General features: G+C 43.5%; 1 protein-coding gene across 3 annotated transcripts in view; it reads right to left on the bottom strand.

The window, feature by feature from the left end:
* Positions 1 to 146: 146 nt before the first annotated feature.
* MAGI3 (membrane associated guanylate kinase, WW and PDZ domain containing 3) overlaps positions 147 to 20,278 on the bottom strand; it is a 51,805-nt gene continuing 31,673 nt past the window's right edge. The window contains exons 10-22 of one of the 3 annotated variants that reach the window (XM_085210712.1): positions 19,491 to 20,099; positions 18,559 to 18,590; positions 17,045 to 17,198; positions 16,017 to 16,108; positions 13,241 to 13,433; positions 12,012 to 12,197; positions 11,116 to 11,301; positions 7,821 to 7,923; positions 7,587 to 7,719; positions 6,961 to 7,104; positions 4,949 to 5,087; positions 3,720 to 3,809; positions 3,122 to 3,260 (exon numbers count right to left, since the gene is read on the bottom strand). In XM_085210712.1, coding sequence (XP_085066838.1) covers positions 3,760 to 3,809; positions 4,949 to 5,087; positions 6,961 to 7,104; positions 7,587 to 7,719; positions 7,821 to 7,923; positions 11,116 to 11,301; positions 12,012 to 12,197; positions 13,241 to 13,433; positions 16,017 to 16,108; positions 17,045 to 17,198; positions 18,559 to 18,590; positions 19,491 to 20,099 — 2,021 coding nt within the window. In that variant the 3' untranslated portion in view covers positions 3,122 to 3,260; positions 3,720 to 3,759. Of the gene's footprint in view, positions 3,261 to 3,719; positions 3,810 to 4,948; positions 5,088 to 6,960; positions 7,105 to 7,586; positions 7,720 to 7,820; positions 7,924 to 11,115; positions 11,302 to 12,011; positions 12,198 to 13,240; positions 13,434 to 16,016; positions 16,109 to 17,044; positions 17,199 to 18,558; positions 18,591 to 19,490; positions 20,100 to 20,278 lie in introns of all 3 variants that reach the window. The other 2 variants (XM_085210710.1, XM_085210711.1) reach the window with 2 other exon arrangements.

The following is a 20,278-nucleotide window of genomic DNA, read 5'->3' as shown; positions in this document are numbered from 1 at the left end:
TTTGTTATCTCTGAGCAGGAAGCCAAGGAAACTTGCAATAATAAACTGCATTTGTTTTCCAGAAGAGTATTATGTTTGTGGGTGAAGCATTATACCACTGGACATCAACAAAGAATCTATTTCATACAGTGCAGAACCAGCAGGCCATGAACTAGAGTTTCTTTTTAATATCTATATAAAAAATAATGAGCGATTTACAGGTCTCTCTCTAGTCAGAACCTCAGAAGTATGTATAAAGGTGCTGTACAATATATAAACATTTACACCCAGTACATCCATACATTGCTTAGCATCCCAAGGCCACGTTGCTAAGTCATCCGATACAGTAAGTAGAGATACAAGTTCTATGGGAGGAGAAATCACACACAGGTCAGACACTAAATCAGGTCACATTGACAGATAGAAAAAATATGGGGGTAGTTGTCAGGGAATTAATTTCAGCGGTGCTAATTCATCTCTGCACTACACTTCTGGATTTGTTACTGCACTCGGTGGTTAGGGCAAGTTCCATACAACTCAACACAAACCAGACTCTTGTTAAGAGTACACAGTTAATATCTACATAGGCTAACTGCAAAGTACTGAATATTTTCACAGTCACACTCCGTAGTGTGGAGCGTTTGGTGATGTTATGCTGCACAGCAAATCGATGGATCACCCAACGTGAAGCAGCAGAGCACAGTTCAGATCTGCTTTAAAGCCTGGTTCATTTTCAAAGTGTTTCTTCCGAAAGCTGTTTGGGCATCTGTACTTGGAAAGAACTCTTTCATCAGAACTGGTTCACCGTGCTTCGTTAGGTGTAAAAAAATGTTACATGTATCAAAGCCAAAACAAGATCTTCAATTTCAAATAGCAAATCACTTGTTTGTATTTTAATGTAAATAATGCTTGACCTTCCGCACCTCTTTTTCCTTCTGCACACTGGGCTGATGAGCTTTTACCACCTTCTCTTCTGCACTAATTGAAGACCTGCCACGTCAGGAAATTACCACAACAATCACAGATATAAAGCACATGGGTTTATGCATTCTGCTGACTTACAGCTATAGATCTGAGGTGGCAGTGGGTTCTGCTCGTAACATTCCCCAGCAGGACTTCAAAATCTGAACTACAGCTCAAAGAATAGAAATTAGGACTTGTGTACCCCATACATCCTAATATTCAGCACTCTTAGATCACACTAAAATAAAATACGGGAGACTTCTCGTGTACACAGGCAGGAACTTCATTTAAGAAGTTAATGTGGTGGTTGGTTCTGTCCTACGGATCAATTCTTAGCTCTACAGAGGGAGAGCAAATCCAATTATGAAGCAGCAATAAATAATAAAAGATGGGACTTTTCAGTATACAGCACCAGAATGAGGCTGAAAACAGATGCACACTGTTTGTGTTGACAATCCAAGGAGGACGTCGTGCCACAAGTGAACCAAAGGAACGATGCTATTCAACAGGAACCAGAACTTTCTCTTCCTGGACTGATGTTTGCCAGCAGTTACTGTAAGCATCCTCACGAATTGAGAGAAGAAAGCAATTTTGTTGTGTTCATAAAAAGCAAAATTACAAAACATCGATTATGTCAAATATCATCTTTATCTACATGGTTTTATATTAGGTATAAAAAATTTACGAAAAAGCTCAATTGGAACAGCATCAGTGGCTCATTTGCTGCTCTGGAATCGATAGAACCGACTCACCCATCTCCTTCCTCACTGAACCAGGAGGAAGATGAGCATTTCCTTATGTAAACATGCAACATGCTCTGGAGAAAACACCCATTTGCAACAAAACCTGGACTTTTCCGTGACTGGAATACATAAAAGAATCAGACTGACTGGATACAGTAGATAACTTGGCACAAGAACAAGAAGTGAGTCATGATCACATTGGCAATATAGGCATTAAATAATTTTGTTCAGAAACTCACAATACGAGCTGAGGAAGCCACAGCAGTGCAACGTTGAGAGCAGCAGAACACCGCCTTCAAAAGGACGAGGGGACAGCAGCGTATGGAGGAGTTCATGGCAGCAATCCTAAAGGTCCTTCATGCAGCTTGGATCATTTCAGAACGAATCAAATGCTTTCCAGCCTCTAACCAGTTTTGGAAAAATACGACAACTTTGTCAAAAGAAACAACGCTTTTGAATGATCGTTATTAGAAACTTGATTAATTAACTGTAAAAAAAAAAAAAAAAAAAAAAGCATCGGTCAGACCCGTTTCTCAGCCTCACACGCAGTTTTGGTGACTTTGCACGCACTTGGAACCCTCCAAGGTCCCGGAGTTATTGGTGTTTTCTTGACTGGAGAACTGCTTTCAGATTTGGGAATCCCATCATCTTTGGTTTCGTCAGGCAGCTCCGCCCGTCCGTCTCCGCATTGGCTGTTCAGAACATTGGTCTCCTGTGCTTCCAGCCTTCTCAGTTTCTCCATGGAGAGCAGTGGAATATCAGAGAGACTTGAAGTTTTGAATCTGCTGGAACCTGGTTCTCCCGAGTTCGACTTCCTTGCTTTTTCATCTTCAGCTCTGCTTCTCCTGGAGTCACTGAACGGAAATCTGCCCTCATCTAACGTCGCGTATTTTCTCTCTGAAAACCACAATTCCTTCTTTCCAGAAACCTTCTGCTTGGTGTCCTTCCTCAATACTCCCATTTTACCATTTCCACCTCTCAGCTGTTCAGCAGTCATCTTATCACCACCAGTTCTGTCCTGATGCTCCTGCAGCCTGCCCACCACTTCCGTGCATCCCGTACTGAGATGCTTCTGGGGGCTGGCAGACAAGCCTTGATCTCCACTGGAATACTGCTTTCTGTTCATTCCTGTTTCTGTGGGTTTACGTGGGAGATTGCTGTGGGTTTTATCAGCATCACTCTTTCTGGGGTTGTGCAATCCTGTGAGATGGTGTCCTTCTGCTGCCCCGAACTTTTCTGGGCTCGCAGATCTGTCTCTTCTGGGCCCTAATTCCAAAGTACCTTTTGTGACTTCAAACCCAGTACTGGAGGGAAGATCCCATCTGCTCTTTGTTCTCTGGGGAGAAGACGGAGGCTTCATCTCAAACTGGTTTTCAGTTAAAGTGCTTATCTTTTCAGGCACAGTGTTCTTTGCTTGTTCCAGTTTCTCAGACAGCTGAACTTTCCTTAAAGCTTCTCCTGGTACTGGTAAATAACACATTTCAGATGGGGAAGCAGAATGTGAAGATGAGGATAATGGTGACTGTTCTTCATATATTACATTTGAGAAAGATGGACTGTAACTATCCCAATCACCTGGAAGTGAACAGGGAGAGATTTCACTAAGTTATTAGAGGGAAAAAAAAGGATCACTCAACATTCTACAAGCATTCACACTATTGAGGTGCCAGGCTGTTATGTGAAATCTTCCACTTTACGAAGATCACGTAGTGCCATAATTTTAAAGTCTATTTAGTCAGTGCTTCATATTTCATTGTTCTACAGCCTACAGCAATCATAAGGAAATGATTTTGGAAAAGGTTCTGCTGAGAATGCTGGCGTGATCTCTGCAGGACTGACGTGGTCTTGGATCAGCACATTTTAGAGCCAGTGCAGCCAAATTGCAAAATTAGTTCCTGACCTACATTGTTAAAGGAAAATCAAATGAACTGAAACTTTTTTTCTAAAAGAAAACTGAAAACAACGAGAAGTTAAGGTTATTCATAGCTTTGCACTTTAATAGAAAGAGATGAAACACAAGACATGCAGATTTACCAAGTCTTTAAGGAAAACCCAAGAAAAGCACTGAAAGCCCTTAATGCTGCTCAGGTTTCACGTAGGGACACAAACTGGAAGGAGCCAAACCTGAAGGAGGAAGAGAAAAAGCCCAGAACTACATACCAAAATCACAGAGTACAGCAAGCAAGATTTCAATCAGAAATGTATGATTAACAGCAGGACGAGAGGCAGCAAAACCATTCCCTTCCTTACAGCTGCTGATCTTATCTACGTTGCTTGACCTTATCTCAGGCCCTGCTGTTGGCAGAGGGCTGGACCAGATGGCCTCTGGAGATTCTTTCTGCCATTTCTATGATTCTGTGTCAGATTTAGGAAATGTCTATGAACAAGAGGGCCAGGAGTGGTTCAGATAGCTGTGGTGCTGTCCTCTTGGTGCACAACAAACACTATTTATCATTGCTGAAATGACACCAAGCATAAATAGCTGTTCATAAGGAGAGAGCTGGAGGTGACCTCACAATGACTCCTCTATTCTTTGAAACCAACTTTAAATGCTGATTTTAAAGAGAAGCAACAGAAGCTCATCCGAACACAGAGGACTCTACTTAACTTTCCCCATTAACGACAAAGTAATTCAGTGTGAAACACAAACTAAGCCAGACAGAAATCGAGCGAGATGCACAGAGCAGATCTCGTAGTTCACAGATGGGCTGTTTCTGTGCCATGCACAAATGCACTCTGATTTCACCGTGACGTTCAATTTGGAACATTAAGATGTTAAGAATCATCTTTGAGCTCTCTGGTGGAAAGAAATGGAGAAACTTCTGAGCAGATTTTATGCCTAGAGCAGACGCCCGTTGCTGCCTGTAAGTGACTGCACACAGCAAACTATTTGGTAGTTCAAGCTGTGGGTTTTAAAACTTTGAAAGGCTGAAGTCATGGTTAGTTACCATTACTGGAAAGCTCTTCATCAGAACAACTGACCTTACAATTTAGGAAATTTACCAGCAGAATCTTGGTGTCAGCATCAAGAGTTAAAGAATTAAAACGTGTACTCAAAGCAGAACACAAAGCGTGCTTTGCTTTAAAATACTGCTAGAGCCTCATCCTTTTGATTCATAGTTTTAGTTTATATCCTAAATCAGACTCAAAATCATCAGTTTGGAATGAACTGGTAGCGATTCCAGTGAACAAGCACGAGGTATCTTTATTAAATAGACTGCACCCCACTGCCCCAAGATGACACTGCACTGCAGCTGACGTACTGTGATCTGGTATCAAGCCGGTCCCTGGTCTCAGCAGCAGCAGAACTTTGTTCCCTCCAGCCTGAATCAGCTCAATGGCTCGTGTGTGAGTGATTCCCTGGGTGGGTTCTCCATTAATTTCAACTATTTGGTCACCGACCTGGTAAGAAAATAGCAGCCAGGTTAGTTTTTATGAATTGCAGCCGCCATAAAATAAGTTTTCATTTAGAAACAAACAAAAACATAGAGCCAGATGTGTCCGTGTTTCCTCTCATGTTAAATCCACCCAGCAATAAACAACAGCATCCCAGGAGCGCCAATCAATTCGATACAATACAGCATCGTGGTGGTTCAGAGTCCTTGGTGCACATCTTCTACTGAGCAAGCTCGACAGAAGCCCTCAGCTTACTATAAACACAAATCCCATACATGGGAAGACAGCACTTCCACCTTCCTCTGCAGATTTTCATTCCAGATCGCCCTAACGAGGAGCTTACTGATAAACCACGTAGCTTACCGATAAACCTGCCAGTGTGCATCTGCCCACTGTGTAGGCAACACTCATTTCTCTGTGCCTCACAAAGAGTGCAGAGCAAATGTCATATAAAGGAATGGATTTATTTTTCTGAGTAGGAGAGCTCACCATTACACGGTTATCAGTAATAAGGTCCCTGAGGCAAGTGACAACTGCCCCGGGCGCTGGGCAGCTACCTGCAACGCATGCTGAGTTTGCAAACCGACAGAAGGGGACTCAAACAGAACCTTTCCAGCGTCATGAAACCTGTTTTGCAATTCGCGGCTCAGCCAATGGATGTCACTAGTGCCTACATTTGCAGTTTAAAGAGACCGCCTGGGCTTTGTTAAATAAAGTGCCTCTGCCAAAGAAGGTCACCAGCTGGTTTCTCATCTGACAGGACAGGACGCTCCGCACCACGCTACGTGCCTTGCATCATGCTCGGCTGCCATTGACTGGGTGAGAAATTCCTCTTCTTTGTTTCAGAGTGCAGCCAGCAGAATGCCAGCATCTCACAGCTGGGGAAGGACAAAGCGAGTGACAGAGAAATGGAACAGTCTCACCCTGGGTTCTGGCTCTGAACCACTCCTCCCAGTGCCCAACCTGCAGAGGGGCACAACTGCACCGACCCTCAGCAGCCACAATCCCTCCTGGGCAACAAAAGCACTCACACAGCTGGGCCGGTGCCCTGCGTGCTGCAACAACATGGAACAGTGCTGCAGACAGCAGCACAATTCACCTCATGTCACATTGAAATGAATGGAGGTGATGATGTGAATGTGGGAAATGGCTCTTTTTCCAGCACTGCCTTGCTGTGACATTCCCTCCATCCCACCCATCCATGCCGTGGCACGGATCATCTATGTGAAGCAGAGCACAGTCAGAGCACGTCTGAAAACAGAGCCTGATTGCTGCTGCTGGACTCTCCAACCAAAGCAACAGGAGTCTGTGCAGGTGAATGAGGCTGGAAGTTAGAGAACTGTGCATGTTTGAGGACGTTTATCACTAGTAAGTATTCCTACTACAGTATTTGGGAGCGAATTACTTATAAAGACATAAGAATTAGCTTATTCATCTTTGGAAAAAAAATAGCCCTTTATCTTCAAATACCACCCAGAACCACAATAGCACAAAATACACACAACAATTCTTTATAAATTCACTGACTTAGAGAGTCTTCTTTCAGTTTTTGCTCTACTGTGCAATTTCTTGTCTGGGCTTCTCAAGTATCCTACATAACCCTGGATTTATGTTACTGTAACTCAAGCACATGGATAGACAGATGATTCATTCTGGATGGCCAAAGTTTTTCCATTTATTTTCCCCTTCAAAAGCTCAGCATCACAGCATTTGCTAACACTGCACAGTAAGAGCTGAAGGGACAGCTGCCCAGATGCTGCTCTGCCTGCTGGCATCCTGAACTCATGGAATGAAACTGTCTGTTACCACTATAGGCTACTGCAGTATGTCAACAGGACAACTCCTGTGCTAACAAATTGATGAGAGAAGACAAACTCACATGTACTCTCCCATCTTTGACAGCTGGTCCATCTTCAGCAAGCCGAAGGATGAATAAACCCATGTTGTATTCCTTTCCTCCTCGAAGACTGAACCCAAAGCCACGAGGGCCTCTTTCCAATTCTACTGGAAAACAGCCAGAATTCTGTGCAAAAAGTGAGACCAGAATGGAGAGCTGAGGACCTGCAGGCAGGTTTACATCTGTGCTTCTCTAGAAAAAGATTCTATGCACTTCTTCACCTTGAGATGCGTGCAACACAATTTAAGCTGAATTAAATCACAACTCCTGTACCATTAGGTATAATGGTTTCTTTCAAAGTCTACACATAAATAATATTTTTCCTTCTTAGTTTTAGATAGCCATAACATTTATTCAGGAAACTTTTCCAGGAGGTCAGAAGAAGCCTTCTTCCAAGGATTTTGTTTTTTCAGTTATGACAAGCAGATGAATATAAATAATTAGCAGAAACACCCCATGAAATGCTTCAGTACATTTTTCACAAGCAACTTTTCTACTCATGTCAGACAAGGAAATGCTTTCTTATTCTGATTTTGAATGCGCTGTGACAATTTCACTGCAGTGTCCTGATGACCCAGCACGTATTTTGCATGGCTCTGCATGCTTACCTGCACCTGCGAATGACGGCTGCCAACGCCTGAAGCACCGCCAGCATCAGGTTGTGCCAAGTGCTTGTGCTCAGGCCATGAAAGCCTGTAACTATTTGAAACTTCTTTTCCAGCTTCACCTTCTGTAGCTCCCCTACAAAGAGGCAAAAGGAAGCAAATGTTACCTTTGCATACAGCAATTCCAAGCTTGTCTGGTTGTTCTCAGTTCCTTTTCCCAAGCCCAAAGCTCTGTACCTGTCTGTGCTGGAAGCACTGCTCTGTGCTGATCCCAGAGGTCGATGCTGAGGAGCTGGGCTCTGCTTGGCAGAGTTTGTTCCTGATGGAGGACCACGGTGTTCTAATAAATGCAAACAAAACCAACAGTCAGAGAAAACTCCTCAATGTAAAGCTAGGCACACATCGAGAGACCACAGCGACCAGGAGCACTGAGTCTGCTGCTCTCAACCTGGGACAAGATGGTCACTTTGTCTCTGAAATTTTGGGAAAGACAATTGCAGCTTTCAGAGGATGAGCAGAAAGGCAATTTGTGTAACAGGCAATGTGCTGCTCGGAGCAATTCCACTTGCAGAGCATCTCACACTGAGCTGAGCTCACAACACTTAAAAGTGAAGAGGATTTTGCTATCTTGAGTGCTGTAATCCAATGAACTGCCATTGGTTCCACAGAATAAATCATGTAAGAATTTCACTCTTACTTACATTGCTTTTTCCAGAAAAAAAAAAAAAGTAATTTTTACTGAACCAGACACAAACAGAATGCTTTTAGATTGTCTGCAAGTTGATAAAGACCAGCAGGCATTACAGCCTATCACGTCTATAAAGCTGGTTCAGATATTCAATATAACAGTAATTTGTAAGCAATGAAGAATAAGGGACATTTGAGAACTTTTCCCTTTCTAAAGGTAGGAGGAGAATGGAGACCCAGAGGGATGGTTATGATTAATATAATCCTTAATTATAGAGGCAAATTGACAACTCCTTTCAGGTGCAGAGGTCATGGATCACTGATGTGCATCAACACGGATGTCCGTGTTTTGCCTTCTCCAGAAGCTAAGTAAAAGCTGAAGTGTAAGGACACATTAATAAAAAATCCTTTAAAATAATTTAAGATTATTTTCTCTTCCACAACGAGCAGTGATTGTACACTTTGCAGTAAATGAAAAAAACATGTTTCAGAATACAAAATTCTGTGTCACTTAAAAGAGTAATGAACCATAGCCTATGTAAAAAGCTGCCTCTTAGCTAGAACCTTAAATGGCAAGTTGTGGCCCAAGATGAACTTATGTACTGAATTATAAACTAATCAACTCCTTTTCCTCATCACGTTTAAAAAAAAAAATCCCAAACAGCCAAACTGCAGATGCAGTGCTCTGGTAGGTGCACCTCGTTACTGCATTTCTGAGCTACAAACAAACCAACCCAAACCCAAGCAAAATACATGAAGCACCCAAGCATTTTCAGGAAAGGAAGGCATAATGTGTATTATTAGGCTGAATTTCTCAGTTATGCTGGACCCAGAATCATTTGCAGGACTGCTTGGTGCTATTACTGTGACGTGCCTTAAAAAGCTTTTTCTCTAGAGACAAAATGTCAACTTTTACTCCTGGTTTATACTCAGAATTTTAATTTAGAAGCACAGGCAAGAGAAATGCCATCTGTTTGTACAAATTCTCCAGTCCTTTTGCTGCGCTCCCTCTTGTGTTTCTTGCTAATACATGACAGAAGCTGACAGGCTCCTGCTTTTGTGAAAAATGTTAAAGAATGTCTTCTGGAGCATGAAGTGCAATTCGTTTATCCATGTAAAAAGCAAAGACCACACATCTGTGAAAGCCAGGAGGGAGAGAGAAGTGGTACATGGTAGTATTTTCATTGCCAGTCTCAGAGGACAGCACTGAAGATGATGCACTGGGGAACATTAAGCACTATGAGGGGTTTCTGTTTTGTGATGCTGAACAGCCTCTGGCAAAATGGGTGTTTTTCTCTTTGGAGCTGCATGTTGTCTTTGTCCTTTGCTTTGTGAACAATCCCTGCAAAGCTCAGGCACCCCAACAGTGGGAAGTGACCAAAGCTTCAACTAATTTACAAAGGAGTTCTGCTGTGAGGAGGTTATGCTGTGAGCTACCTGCAATCCTCCAACTAAATGAGTGAGAATTTTAGAACAGTGATTTATTCCAGGTTCTGCTTCTCTCTCTTTCACTGTTAAAAACTCCTTACACCTGAAACATGCCAACTTCAGCTCCTCTAAGCTCACATTTTCTGACCCATCTTCTCAGTCTAATTTTATCTCCCAATCTGTAATTGAGCAAAGAGGAAAAGCTACATTCTTATACAGCACCCAGGTGAAGTCATGCATAAATAAGGGACAAAAAGGTTATGTTCAGAAAGTCCATTCTGAAGGCAAAGTTGACTGAGAGTCTAAGAGAAGCAGATCTAATGCAGCCAACTCAAACTTCACTTGCATTACAAACACTGCCCTGCACAGCTGCTTTGAGGTATGTTCCTTCAAACTGCAATGAATTAGATTTGATAGAAATGAAAATCTTAATAGAAGAACAACAATTTGTAGAAGACACTCTGCTTCAAGAATTAACAAGAAGGGAAATGAAGACTTTGAAATTCTGCATTAGAGGCTGAGATAGCATGTTAAATATTTGCAATTAATGTGAAATTAAAGAATATTCTGTTGGCTTTATTTACATTCTGGCTTTAGGTATTTATTATTTAAAGGACCAGGAAAGCCAACTTTCTGGCAAAATAATGATAGCAAGTTTAATTAAACCCACAAGCAGGAAACCAGAAAAATGCAGCAGTAAGCAGGATTGGTGCACAGCTTTTCTTTTCCAATGATTGGATTTTACGTATTGATAGTGAGCTGTCTGTGCAGGAACAATGCCATATGGAATGCAATGTTGCATGGGAGCTTTCATTAAAAATATGGGCTATGGGATGGGGCTTTGCAGCCACGAAGATGCTGAGATGATACAACATTTGTGTGTGAAGAATTTGCTAGCAGCCTGGGAAGCCAGCAGGAATGGGGCTATTTTTCAAAACTACAGGGTGTTCTCTATTGTATCGTAGGGATGCAGCACTGCTTGATTTGTGTATTTCAACACGGCAGGAAGAACAGACTGAGATTGCCTAAGTGGAGAGGATCTGTGCAGCACATTTTCCCTCCCAGCTGAGTCCTCCAGCCTGCCAGCCCCCCCAGGAGGGATAACTTCTCTTCAGTGGAAGAACACGGGCTCTGGACAGGACACATTACCAGCAGTTTCCCTCTCACATGTGAAACCATGAGAATTTGCCTTACCACAAATCACGTTGTTATTTGTTCCATCTCATTTTTCAACATAACCATCTCAGCAGCTGTCTCCTTCTGCCCCACCTGCATTCAAGTTCTTCTGGAAGAAATGGATCTCTTTCCCAAACACCCTGAAACACTCCCTTGTAAGCGAACTGACCTCGAAAGCCACAGACAACAGATGTGGCACACGCAGCAGCCACGTTCACCTCAGCAGGCCGTGCGCCCTCACCTTCCTCAGCGACGACGGTCAGAGTCACCACATGGCCTGCATCCTTGATCAGCTGCACGATGCTGTCGTGGGAGAGCTCCACGATGGACTGCCCGTTCACTGCTGAGATGCGGTCTCCCACCTTCAGCTTCCCGCACTGATCTGCTGGGCTCCCATCTATCACACGCCCGATCTTGTGGGGAATGACTGCGGAGTCAGAACAGGCCCGTCAGCCCGTTAATATACCCCGTCAGACGGTTAGTATTCCTGTGAGACGAGCACTGAGCAGACCCAGACCTCCCACAGTCGTCCCAGAGACCGTTCCTGCTCTGAATGCTGGTGCTGCAGTGAAAAACCTGCAGACCACAAAGGAGGCCTCACCCATCAGAGTGAGTGCAAACCAAGGGTGTTGCTGCACAGCCGTTCTGTGGACCTGTTATCCCTGCACTCCTCTCCCCAGCATGCTTCTTTGAGGGGTCAGGAAGGTGAGGAATGTCGTGCATGTGTCAGGATTATCAGCTGACTTCTCAGAACCACGCCAGCAAAGCTGAAACATGCAGTCAGCAGCCACCCAAGATTAAAAAACCATCAAGGACAGTTTTAATGAGCCCGTGCAGAAGTTACTGTGAAGCAACAGACATTGATGCCTTCTAGCATTTACCATGAGTTTAAATTTTAATTACACTTCCCTTAATAGACTACTTTTAAAGTATTACATAAACCTAAGAGCCAACTGTGAAGAGAAAAGCACTGCAGGGTTGCAGACTCAATTGCTGATTGCTTGTTTTAGAATATCTCAGCTTCAGAACAACGCAGTGGGTTCACATAAAGCTGTGGCATAGAAAACTTCCGCACAGCAGAAACTCCAGCACCAGTCAGGCCAGGCTGTGACCAAACCACCAGATTACAGCACTCACCGCCAGGAGGAGGCTTGTTTTTGGAGGTGAGAATGACAAAGCCAAATCCTTCATTCTCCTTCCGCTGCAAACAGACATCATAGACCTCTGGGGACTGCTGGGTTGCAAACTCTGCCCGATTCAGGCGAGGAGAGCTGTTCTGCGTCACGACAGCCTGCGAATCCTCCTCCTCTGCTTGCTTTTCTCCTTAGAAGTAACAGACAAACAACAAGTAAGGCAAAAACAATGCCACTGTTCTATCAGGTAAATACAACAAAGCTGTGTATCTCACTATCCGTGCCAGCAAGAGGAAACACTGCCTGCCTGGGAACGTGAGAAGCAAGCTAATAAACAATGTGATCTATATAAAACAGAAATCAGACACTGGATGAAGCAGACAGAGGCCCAGAGCCCTACACAGGTGTGCACGAATATGCAAGGCACTGCAACCTGATTTCCCAAAGCAGAACAGATTGGCAGCGTGCACAACAAAACTTTGTCAGAGTGATGTGATGCCTTTTTTTTTTGTAGCAGAATATAAGATCTACAGCACGGATCCAGCTACAAAAGAAAATTATTGCTATCTTAAAGGAGGAACAACTCTAAGACTTGATTTTAAAATACTTTTTCCTTTTACTAGTACACACTCAGAATTAATGGGTGAATAGAGCACTGCAGAAGCAGTACTGAGCGCTGATCAGAACAGGGCACCACCTCAGGATTCCTGAGCTCCTTTCCAGCTCTGTCATTCACGTGATCAAGCAGCAATGAGTCAAGGATAAACACCTTCTGTACACTGCAGATCTGGACACCGATCCCAAACTGCAGAATCACAAGATGCTGCACTGAATCATCTCTGCCCTGAATGCACTCATCTTTGCTGCACATAGATATCAACACACGACAGAATACAGCGTGTAGCACAGAACATGAGTTGTGCTATTACTCAATTTACATAGCACTAATGTCTGTTCTAACGAGCATTTGGAAAAGGGATGAAGAAAACACCACTGCTACCTTAATCTTCAGTCTGACCTGCGGGAGCAGTGCAAGCCAGCAAGCACCAAAGCATCAACTCATAAGTTCTGCTTTTCTCCACTTAGAATTACAGCTGACATTCCTGAACCTCAGGCTGCTCAATTCTAGCATAATAACTGATATGTTTCAGAACAGCTTTAGTTGACCTGCAACAACAAACATGTTCCACGAGTCAGATCTATTCCTGCACAACACTCAGGACAGATACATACCACCAAAGAAAATCTTCCTCCGGACAGTGAGCAGCACCTGACCGTTCCGTGCAGCACTGGTCATTAAGTCCAGAACTTGTTTGTGTGACTTCCCCTTAACTGGGACTCCATCGATGCACATCAGTTCATCAGCAGCTCGAAGCCTGCCGTCTTTTTCCGCCGCCCCCAATGGAATTATGGCTCCAATGTAAATCTATCAACAGGGCACAGCCAGTGGGTTAGAATGGCAGAACACAAAGTCATCAGAACACACAGTGGTTGGATCCCAGGTGAATCCAGGCAGATAGAATCATAGAATCACCAAGGATGATCTTTTAGGTCTTTTCCAACCTTGGTGATTCTATGATTCTGTGATTCTATAAAAGCTTTTGGGAAGATTTGATTGTCCATTTCTAGCAGAAGCACAACCAGTGGTTGTGGACTCCTCACAGACTGACTGAATGGACGCCAGCTTGGGCTCAACACATCAAGAAGTACAAAAACTTTTGGGGGATTTTTACTCCTCATTTCACTACACAGCTTTTGATGAGTAAATGCTGACTTCAAACAGCTGCTCCTCTTACCAAATTTGTCTATCGCCACCTCATGAAGTGCTACTAAATATAACAGATAAGAAAAACACAGTGTTTCATACACTAGAATGACATTCAGGCTAAATGAAAGGTTAAGAATAATCACTGTCAGTAGTTGTCTGAGGTCAAGCAATGGAGAGCAGATCACCTGCACACAGCATTTGTGACATTAGCTTGACACCAACTGCTATGGTTGTTATGGAAACCAAACATGATAAATGCTATAAAGTGCAACAGAAGTGTAACTGTTTGGTTTTGCTATAAAGAGAAGCTGCTCTTCCTTTTTGTTAAAGACATGCTAGAAAAAAAGCAGACTAGCACTGGATCACAGCTGTGAATGGAGAAAAAACAACCAACAACAAACACATTCCTTCAAGTACAATCAGAAAGCAGTCTGGTTTTCTACTCCAAAAGTTTTTTCTCTTAACTTGACAGCTGAAGGAGCAGCCCCTGACATCTTATCAGTCTGACTACTTTCCAGAGAAGAGCATTTTCCCTTTAGGAAATGGAGGAAAGTCTCCCAAAGTGCCACAACAGAACAGACAACCCAGGGCAGTCTGCCTCCAACTCTGCCATTCCTTGATGATTGCCTTCATCTGAGCCAAACTATGCAACTGCTCTTCTGTAGGCTGAAGCCAGGAAACACTGCTACCCTGACAACTTGAAGCCTTACCTGCACCCTCATCACTGACCAGGTGACAGCAAACCAGGCTCTCACCACTATACTTCTCCCTGTGCGAACACTGCAGCTGCATTTTGATGCCACTCAGGAAGCAAAATAACACCTACATCCGTGTGCAGGAGGAAGCCAGTCTAACAGCTTCTGCTTCAAGGCTTTAATGCAAATCCTAAAGCAGCATATTTTGTGTTTTTGAAGATGAGAGGGAAAAACCCAAGGCAAAAACACAAGAGCAAACTGGAAAAGCTGTGCTTGTATCCTCAAGATGAATCCACTAGGAACCACAGACTGACAAAACAGCACTTGATTCTGAAAACGTGCAGGGAGGATGGAAGGGGAAGGGGGTCCAACACCTCCCAGAGCTGCCTTGTCTCATTAGGCTGCAGTCAGAAGAACAGCCTGGCAGTTTCTGCAGGGTAAGCAGCAGCTCCCTTCTGCTCATCTGCTCCCCAGGAAGCTCCGACACGTGCAGCAAAAACTGAGCACTGCCAGTGCACGTGGTGCCAACAGCATGGGACGCTGATGCTCAGCCCTATAGAGGCTTCCTGAGATGCAACAACTGTTAGCAAAACGCACCACAATTACAGGCTTGACAGTAAATTCCTGCTGCCAAAGAAAGGCTCTGGGTAAAAAAAGAATGGGAGCCTTGAAGATTAAAATGCAGATTAAGTATTCAAGGTCAGGCTGGACAGGGCTCTGAGCAACCTCATCGAGCTTTAAGTGTCCCTGTTTGTTAAAGAAGAGTTGGACTAGATTACCTTTAAAGATCCCTTCCAACTCAAATGATTCTACGAAGAGCAAAGAGAAGAAATGTAACCAACCATACTCTTCACTTCGTTTGGGCTCAAACTAGTCAGGCAGAACTGTTTTCCTGTAGCCTCCAGTTTAAGCCACCCAAAAGCCTGCACCCACTACAGCTCCTCAGCTGGAGCCCTTTACAGCCACCCGGTCCCAGGGATTGAGCTGCAGCCCTCAGGCCATGCTCAGCACCTCCATGGTTAAGTTCTTTCCTATGAGAGTGGTGAGGTGCTGGAACAGCTGCCCAGAGAGGCTGTGGATCCCCGTCCATCCCTGGAGGTGTTCAAGGCCAGGTTGGATGGGGCCCTGGGCAGCCTGGGCTGGTATGAAATGTGGAGGTTGGTGGCCCTGCGTGTGGCAGGGGGTTGGAGCTTCGTGATCCTTGAGGTCCCTTCCAACCTGGGCCATTCTGTGATTCTGTGATCAGGGAACACACTGTCCAGCTTTAAGCAGAACTGGATTACATCTCCCAGCTTTAACTGGATTACTCAAGAGCATTTCACTGACTGAAGACGAAACGATTCTCCTCTCTTAGGAGCTAGAGCTGAACCACTTCTTAAACCCAGAATCAATCTGGTAATCTGAATCGATTCTCGACATTTAAAAGTCAGTTTTTCCATCACTGAATTCCTTAGAAGGAGAGAGAAATGAGGAGGACAGAGCAGAAGCCATCCCAACAGCAGCACGGTGAGATAACATGTAGGCAGCTGTAAGAAGTTTCACCTACAGGCTGATCCGGTCCGTCCCCTCCAAGCACGCGGAATCCGAAGCCCGACTCTTGTTTTCGTAGGAAAACATCCAAATCTCTCGTGTTTGGAGCTGAGAAAAAACATTTCAAAACATGTGATGAGCTACCTTTGGTTACTGGAAGGTTATTCCTTTGTTGTGCATTCTGATTCTTTTTATAGACAGAACACAGTAACCAGAAATGCAGCAAACAATCTAACGGTTAATGAAGTTCTTTTTCCAAAATGGATTAAGAAACAAACAAACAAACAATGTAGAAAAAGATGAAAAAGGAAAGGACAGGTTGATGAGTGCCAAAGGAAAAATCACAGCTGCATTCATACAGTGTGCCAGGATGAAATCCACTCTGCAGCACAACTCAGGACCATCTATAAGTGCTGAAATGGTTTGAGTCACTGAACATCCCGAGCTGGAAGGGATCACCAAGTCCAGCTCCTGCACTTTGCTTTGGTCCTTTGGTCTGATGTTACTCTTTGCTCAGCTTATTTATGAACAGCATTTAACGAGAATTGTCTACATAGTTGTTTTGTATGTGAATGGGCCCACTGAAATAAATACATCTGTAACAAAGCTCAGAACACAAACGGTTTTTGGAGAAAACACCTCAAGGATTTACTCGTTATTTTGTGGGATTCCCTTGAATAAAGATTGCTAAAATAAACCATATCCCCCAGATGATCAGGGGGGACAGGAAGTCACATCTGCTTTGCCAGGCCCATAAAGTGACCAATTTGTTCAGAAATTCCTGGACAGCAAATATAATATTAGAACATTACACCACTTTTATGACTAATTACATTATTGAAACTACGACTGAAACACACAGCATATGTATATATCTATTTTGAATGGGCACTATAGTTTTCTGATTTGTGTGAATCGAAATGTTTGTATCCATACAGGGTTAACAAACTCAATATATGAAGTCTCAGTGCTTTTACCACAGGCATGACAAAGAAAAGGTTCTGTTACACTTGAGTATTTCCAAGCTGGGGTTGATATACTCACGTTTGTCCTCATACATAGTCTTGGACTTCAAGTAGACTTCTGAAGGGTCCAGTTTAGGAGAGCCTGATCTCACAGCAGTGGGAGGGAAAGGCATAGGCTGTGGGATGGCATCGCTGAGCGCTTCCAAACTCCCTGAACTCTCCTGCCTGTCCTTCTGGAACAGAATCCCACCCCACAAACCCCACGTTAAGCCAAGAGCCTGAAGGAGTTCATGCATGCAAAGATGGTAAGCGTTGCAGAGAGGTGAAATGAATTGGGAATAAGTCAGCAGTCTTTGTATTTTTCTCTTCTCCTGTGATAGCTGCAACACTGCCATTCCAAGAGGAAAGGCCACCAAGTATCCTTGTGTTCTCCCATCTTAATTTCCAGTGGACAACAAGTCTAAATAATTATTCTGGGCTGTAAACCCAACCTGGAAAACTGGAACGTGGTGGTCTGCACGTGTCTGTGCACGTTGAGTAACAATATTCTGAGCTGTGCCCTTTTAGGAGGGTGGAAGAAAACTCCCCCAAGCAGCTCAGAGCTTTCACACTTGCATGTCCATGAACACAAGAACTTGCCCTTTTTAACTGAACTCGTTTTCCACGTTGCTTAATGCCACTGAACATTGAGTGCTCCGTGGAAAAGCTGCTCTGCCCGTGTGTGGAACGCTGCTCCTGAAGCCCTGGGTATTTTTAGCATGGCTGCAGAGCGTGCTGACATAGGAGCCATGCAGGCACAGCCCATGTCCTCCAGCTGCACCAATCTGTGCAGCAATTTCTTTACTGCAGGCAGCTGCATGCTTGTAAGAAACCAAATCTGCACATCTCAGTGCTTCAAGTGTACTGAGTGTCAGTGCTCACATGCATCATCCCACTGCTCTGATACAGCTTTCAGACTTGAAGAGCAGGACAGCGTAAGAAAAAGGAACTGCATTTACATCCTGCTAATGGGCTTTTTCCAAAAATGAAATAATTTGTTGCGTACAATAAATTTTTCAGCACGCAGCTCTGCTCCTGGAGACGTTCGTTGGTGGTTATCAATGAGCCTATTTCATAAGAGAAGTGCTCATGACAAAAATCTTTGGCAATCTGAGAGTATTTCACCAATCCTAATGATTCTTTGCTGAGACAAAAATATATTAAAGACACCCCAGTGGAGGGAACTTCCAAAAACAACGAGCATCAAACTAGAAACGTAGAACTACAGTATATTAAGAAGGGAGCAGCAACCATTTTGTTATTCTATGTGAGGATCAAGGAACACTGATGTATCTTTCTTTTAGAAATCCCATTTCACTTTGATACAGATCATGCAAATATATATAGATATGTATATATACACACACACTGTATTCTTGATATTTCAGGGGTAAAAAATAAGAAATCCATTATATCCAAACTCAAAATACTCAAAGGGTTCTGTAGAAGAACTTCAGTTTTAAGTAGACCATATTAAAAAGTCTTTTTTCCACCAACCCCCCCCCCCAGTATTTTTCCATCTGAAGCAAATTTAAATAGACTGTAAATACTCACCACTTTGCCAGTTTTAGTAGGTGAGGGTGGACCTGAAAAAAATACAATGTAGAAAGCAATTTCAATTCTAGGTCATCCAAGCTTAAATAGCATTAAGGCAATATAATCAGTTCCTCCTGAGCTGAAAGTGATAACTGCTTATTCATTCCTTCTTTAAATTGCAAGGGATCGTTTAGTTGACCAAAGCCATCACTTAGGAGCAATCTCAAATCAGAGTTGCTACTCGTTGTACAGCAATGAGTTTCTCCTTTTGCTAGATGCTGGTCAACCAGATGACACATGAGTTCACTGGAGGAGGCTGTGAATTAGCCTGGTGGAATTTCACTTGCCACCAAAGAAATCTGTTTCCTTAGCTGATTAAGAAACAGCAGCATTTGTACACAAAAAGACTTGGAGATTTTTCCAAACATGAATGACCCAAGTGCCACTCAAAAGGCTACAATAAAACCTTAGAAGGGCACTAAAGCAGTCCTGTTGCTTTCTAATTCATTCAGCTCCATCTGGTATGTGGTTAACAAAGAGGTATGAATATGCAGATATGAAAATGCTCATTTTTTCCATTTCAGTGAAAGGTTCCATCTTACAGCTGATGCTTCTTGCCACTCATAATCACCTGTCCAGCACAGCTACAGTTACTGGAATACATTTGGAGATGTCCAGAAAACTCCATCAATCATACCTTTTGCATTATACTACAGACTACATTTTTGCTTTAGCACTCCCCAGACACTTGGAAGAGACAGTGTCTAAACACACTGTAATAACTTTTGTGTAAAAAAACCCCTAGCAGCATGCTCTCATCCAAATACTCAGGGCGATAAATTAAACTCAGAACATCATGGCTGAGACATAACAAAACTGCTAGCTAACTCATCACACTAAAAGAGGCCTTTTAAAAAGCACGCACGACAGCTGTAAATTTACATATTTACCTCCTCTTAAGATGAGCAGGGGCACCTCTGCTCCTATTGGAAACTGCTTCAGTACCTCCACGACCTGCAGATGTGTCAAGCTCTGTACGTTCTGATGGCAGATCTCCTTGATTACATCCCCTTTCTGAAGTCCTTGGCACCACTGGCTGTCTAAAATCATTTTTACCTTCTGACCTGTAGGACTGTCTGCAATGGCAAACCCAAAGCCTTTGGGACCTTTGACCAGTGGGATGGTGACCAGCTCTGGCTGAGAGCCTCCCGAAGACGCAACAGAGATCCTCTGCTCGTTTGTATCCATGGAAGGGCCATTGAGTCGACCGTTGACCAACATTGGGCCTGTTTTTCCATTCTGGTCCAACACAACTGTCCCGGCTATAAACTCTTGGCTGGTCAGACAAATGTCTCCTTTGGTCACAGGTGGTCCATTGATAATAGGTGTAGCAGTCACTATATCTACAACTGGGTCCTCATTGTCATCAGGAAGAGGATAGCCACGACACAAAGTCATGTTTACATACTGGTTGACAGGAACTAGCTGAAACATCTGGACAACATCTGCATGGGTATGGCCAAGGACACAGTTTCCATTTATGTCTACAATGACATCACCTGTTCAAAAAGGAATTTTTTGAAACAGCATTAAAACCAGAAACAAAACTAAACACACCTTTCCAGTGTTCTGAGACTTAGGAAAAAAAAATCACCGGACAAAATCACTGTGCAGTGTTCAACAAATAATAATGCTGGCTGTACCTCTTGATATCTGTTTCCAAGAAGTGCAAAGGACT

Source organism: Meleagris gallopavo, chromosome 28 (genome assembly GCF_905368555.1).
Source record: "Meleagris gallopavo chromosome 28, MGAL_WU_HG_1.1, whole genome shotgun sequence".
NCBI classification, from domain to species: domain Eukaryota; kingdom Metazoa; phylum Chordata; class Aves; order Galliformes; family Phasianidae; genus Meleagris; species Meleagris gallopavo.
Note: the sequence above shows the minus strand (reverse complement) of the source record. Positions and strands in the feature narration are given on the sequence as shown.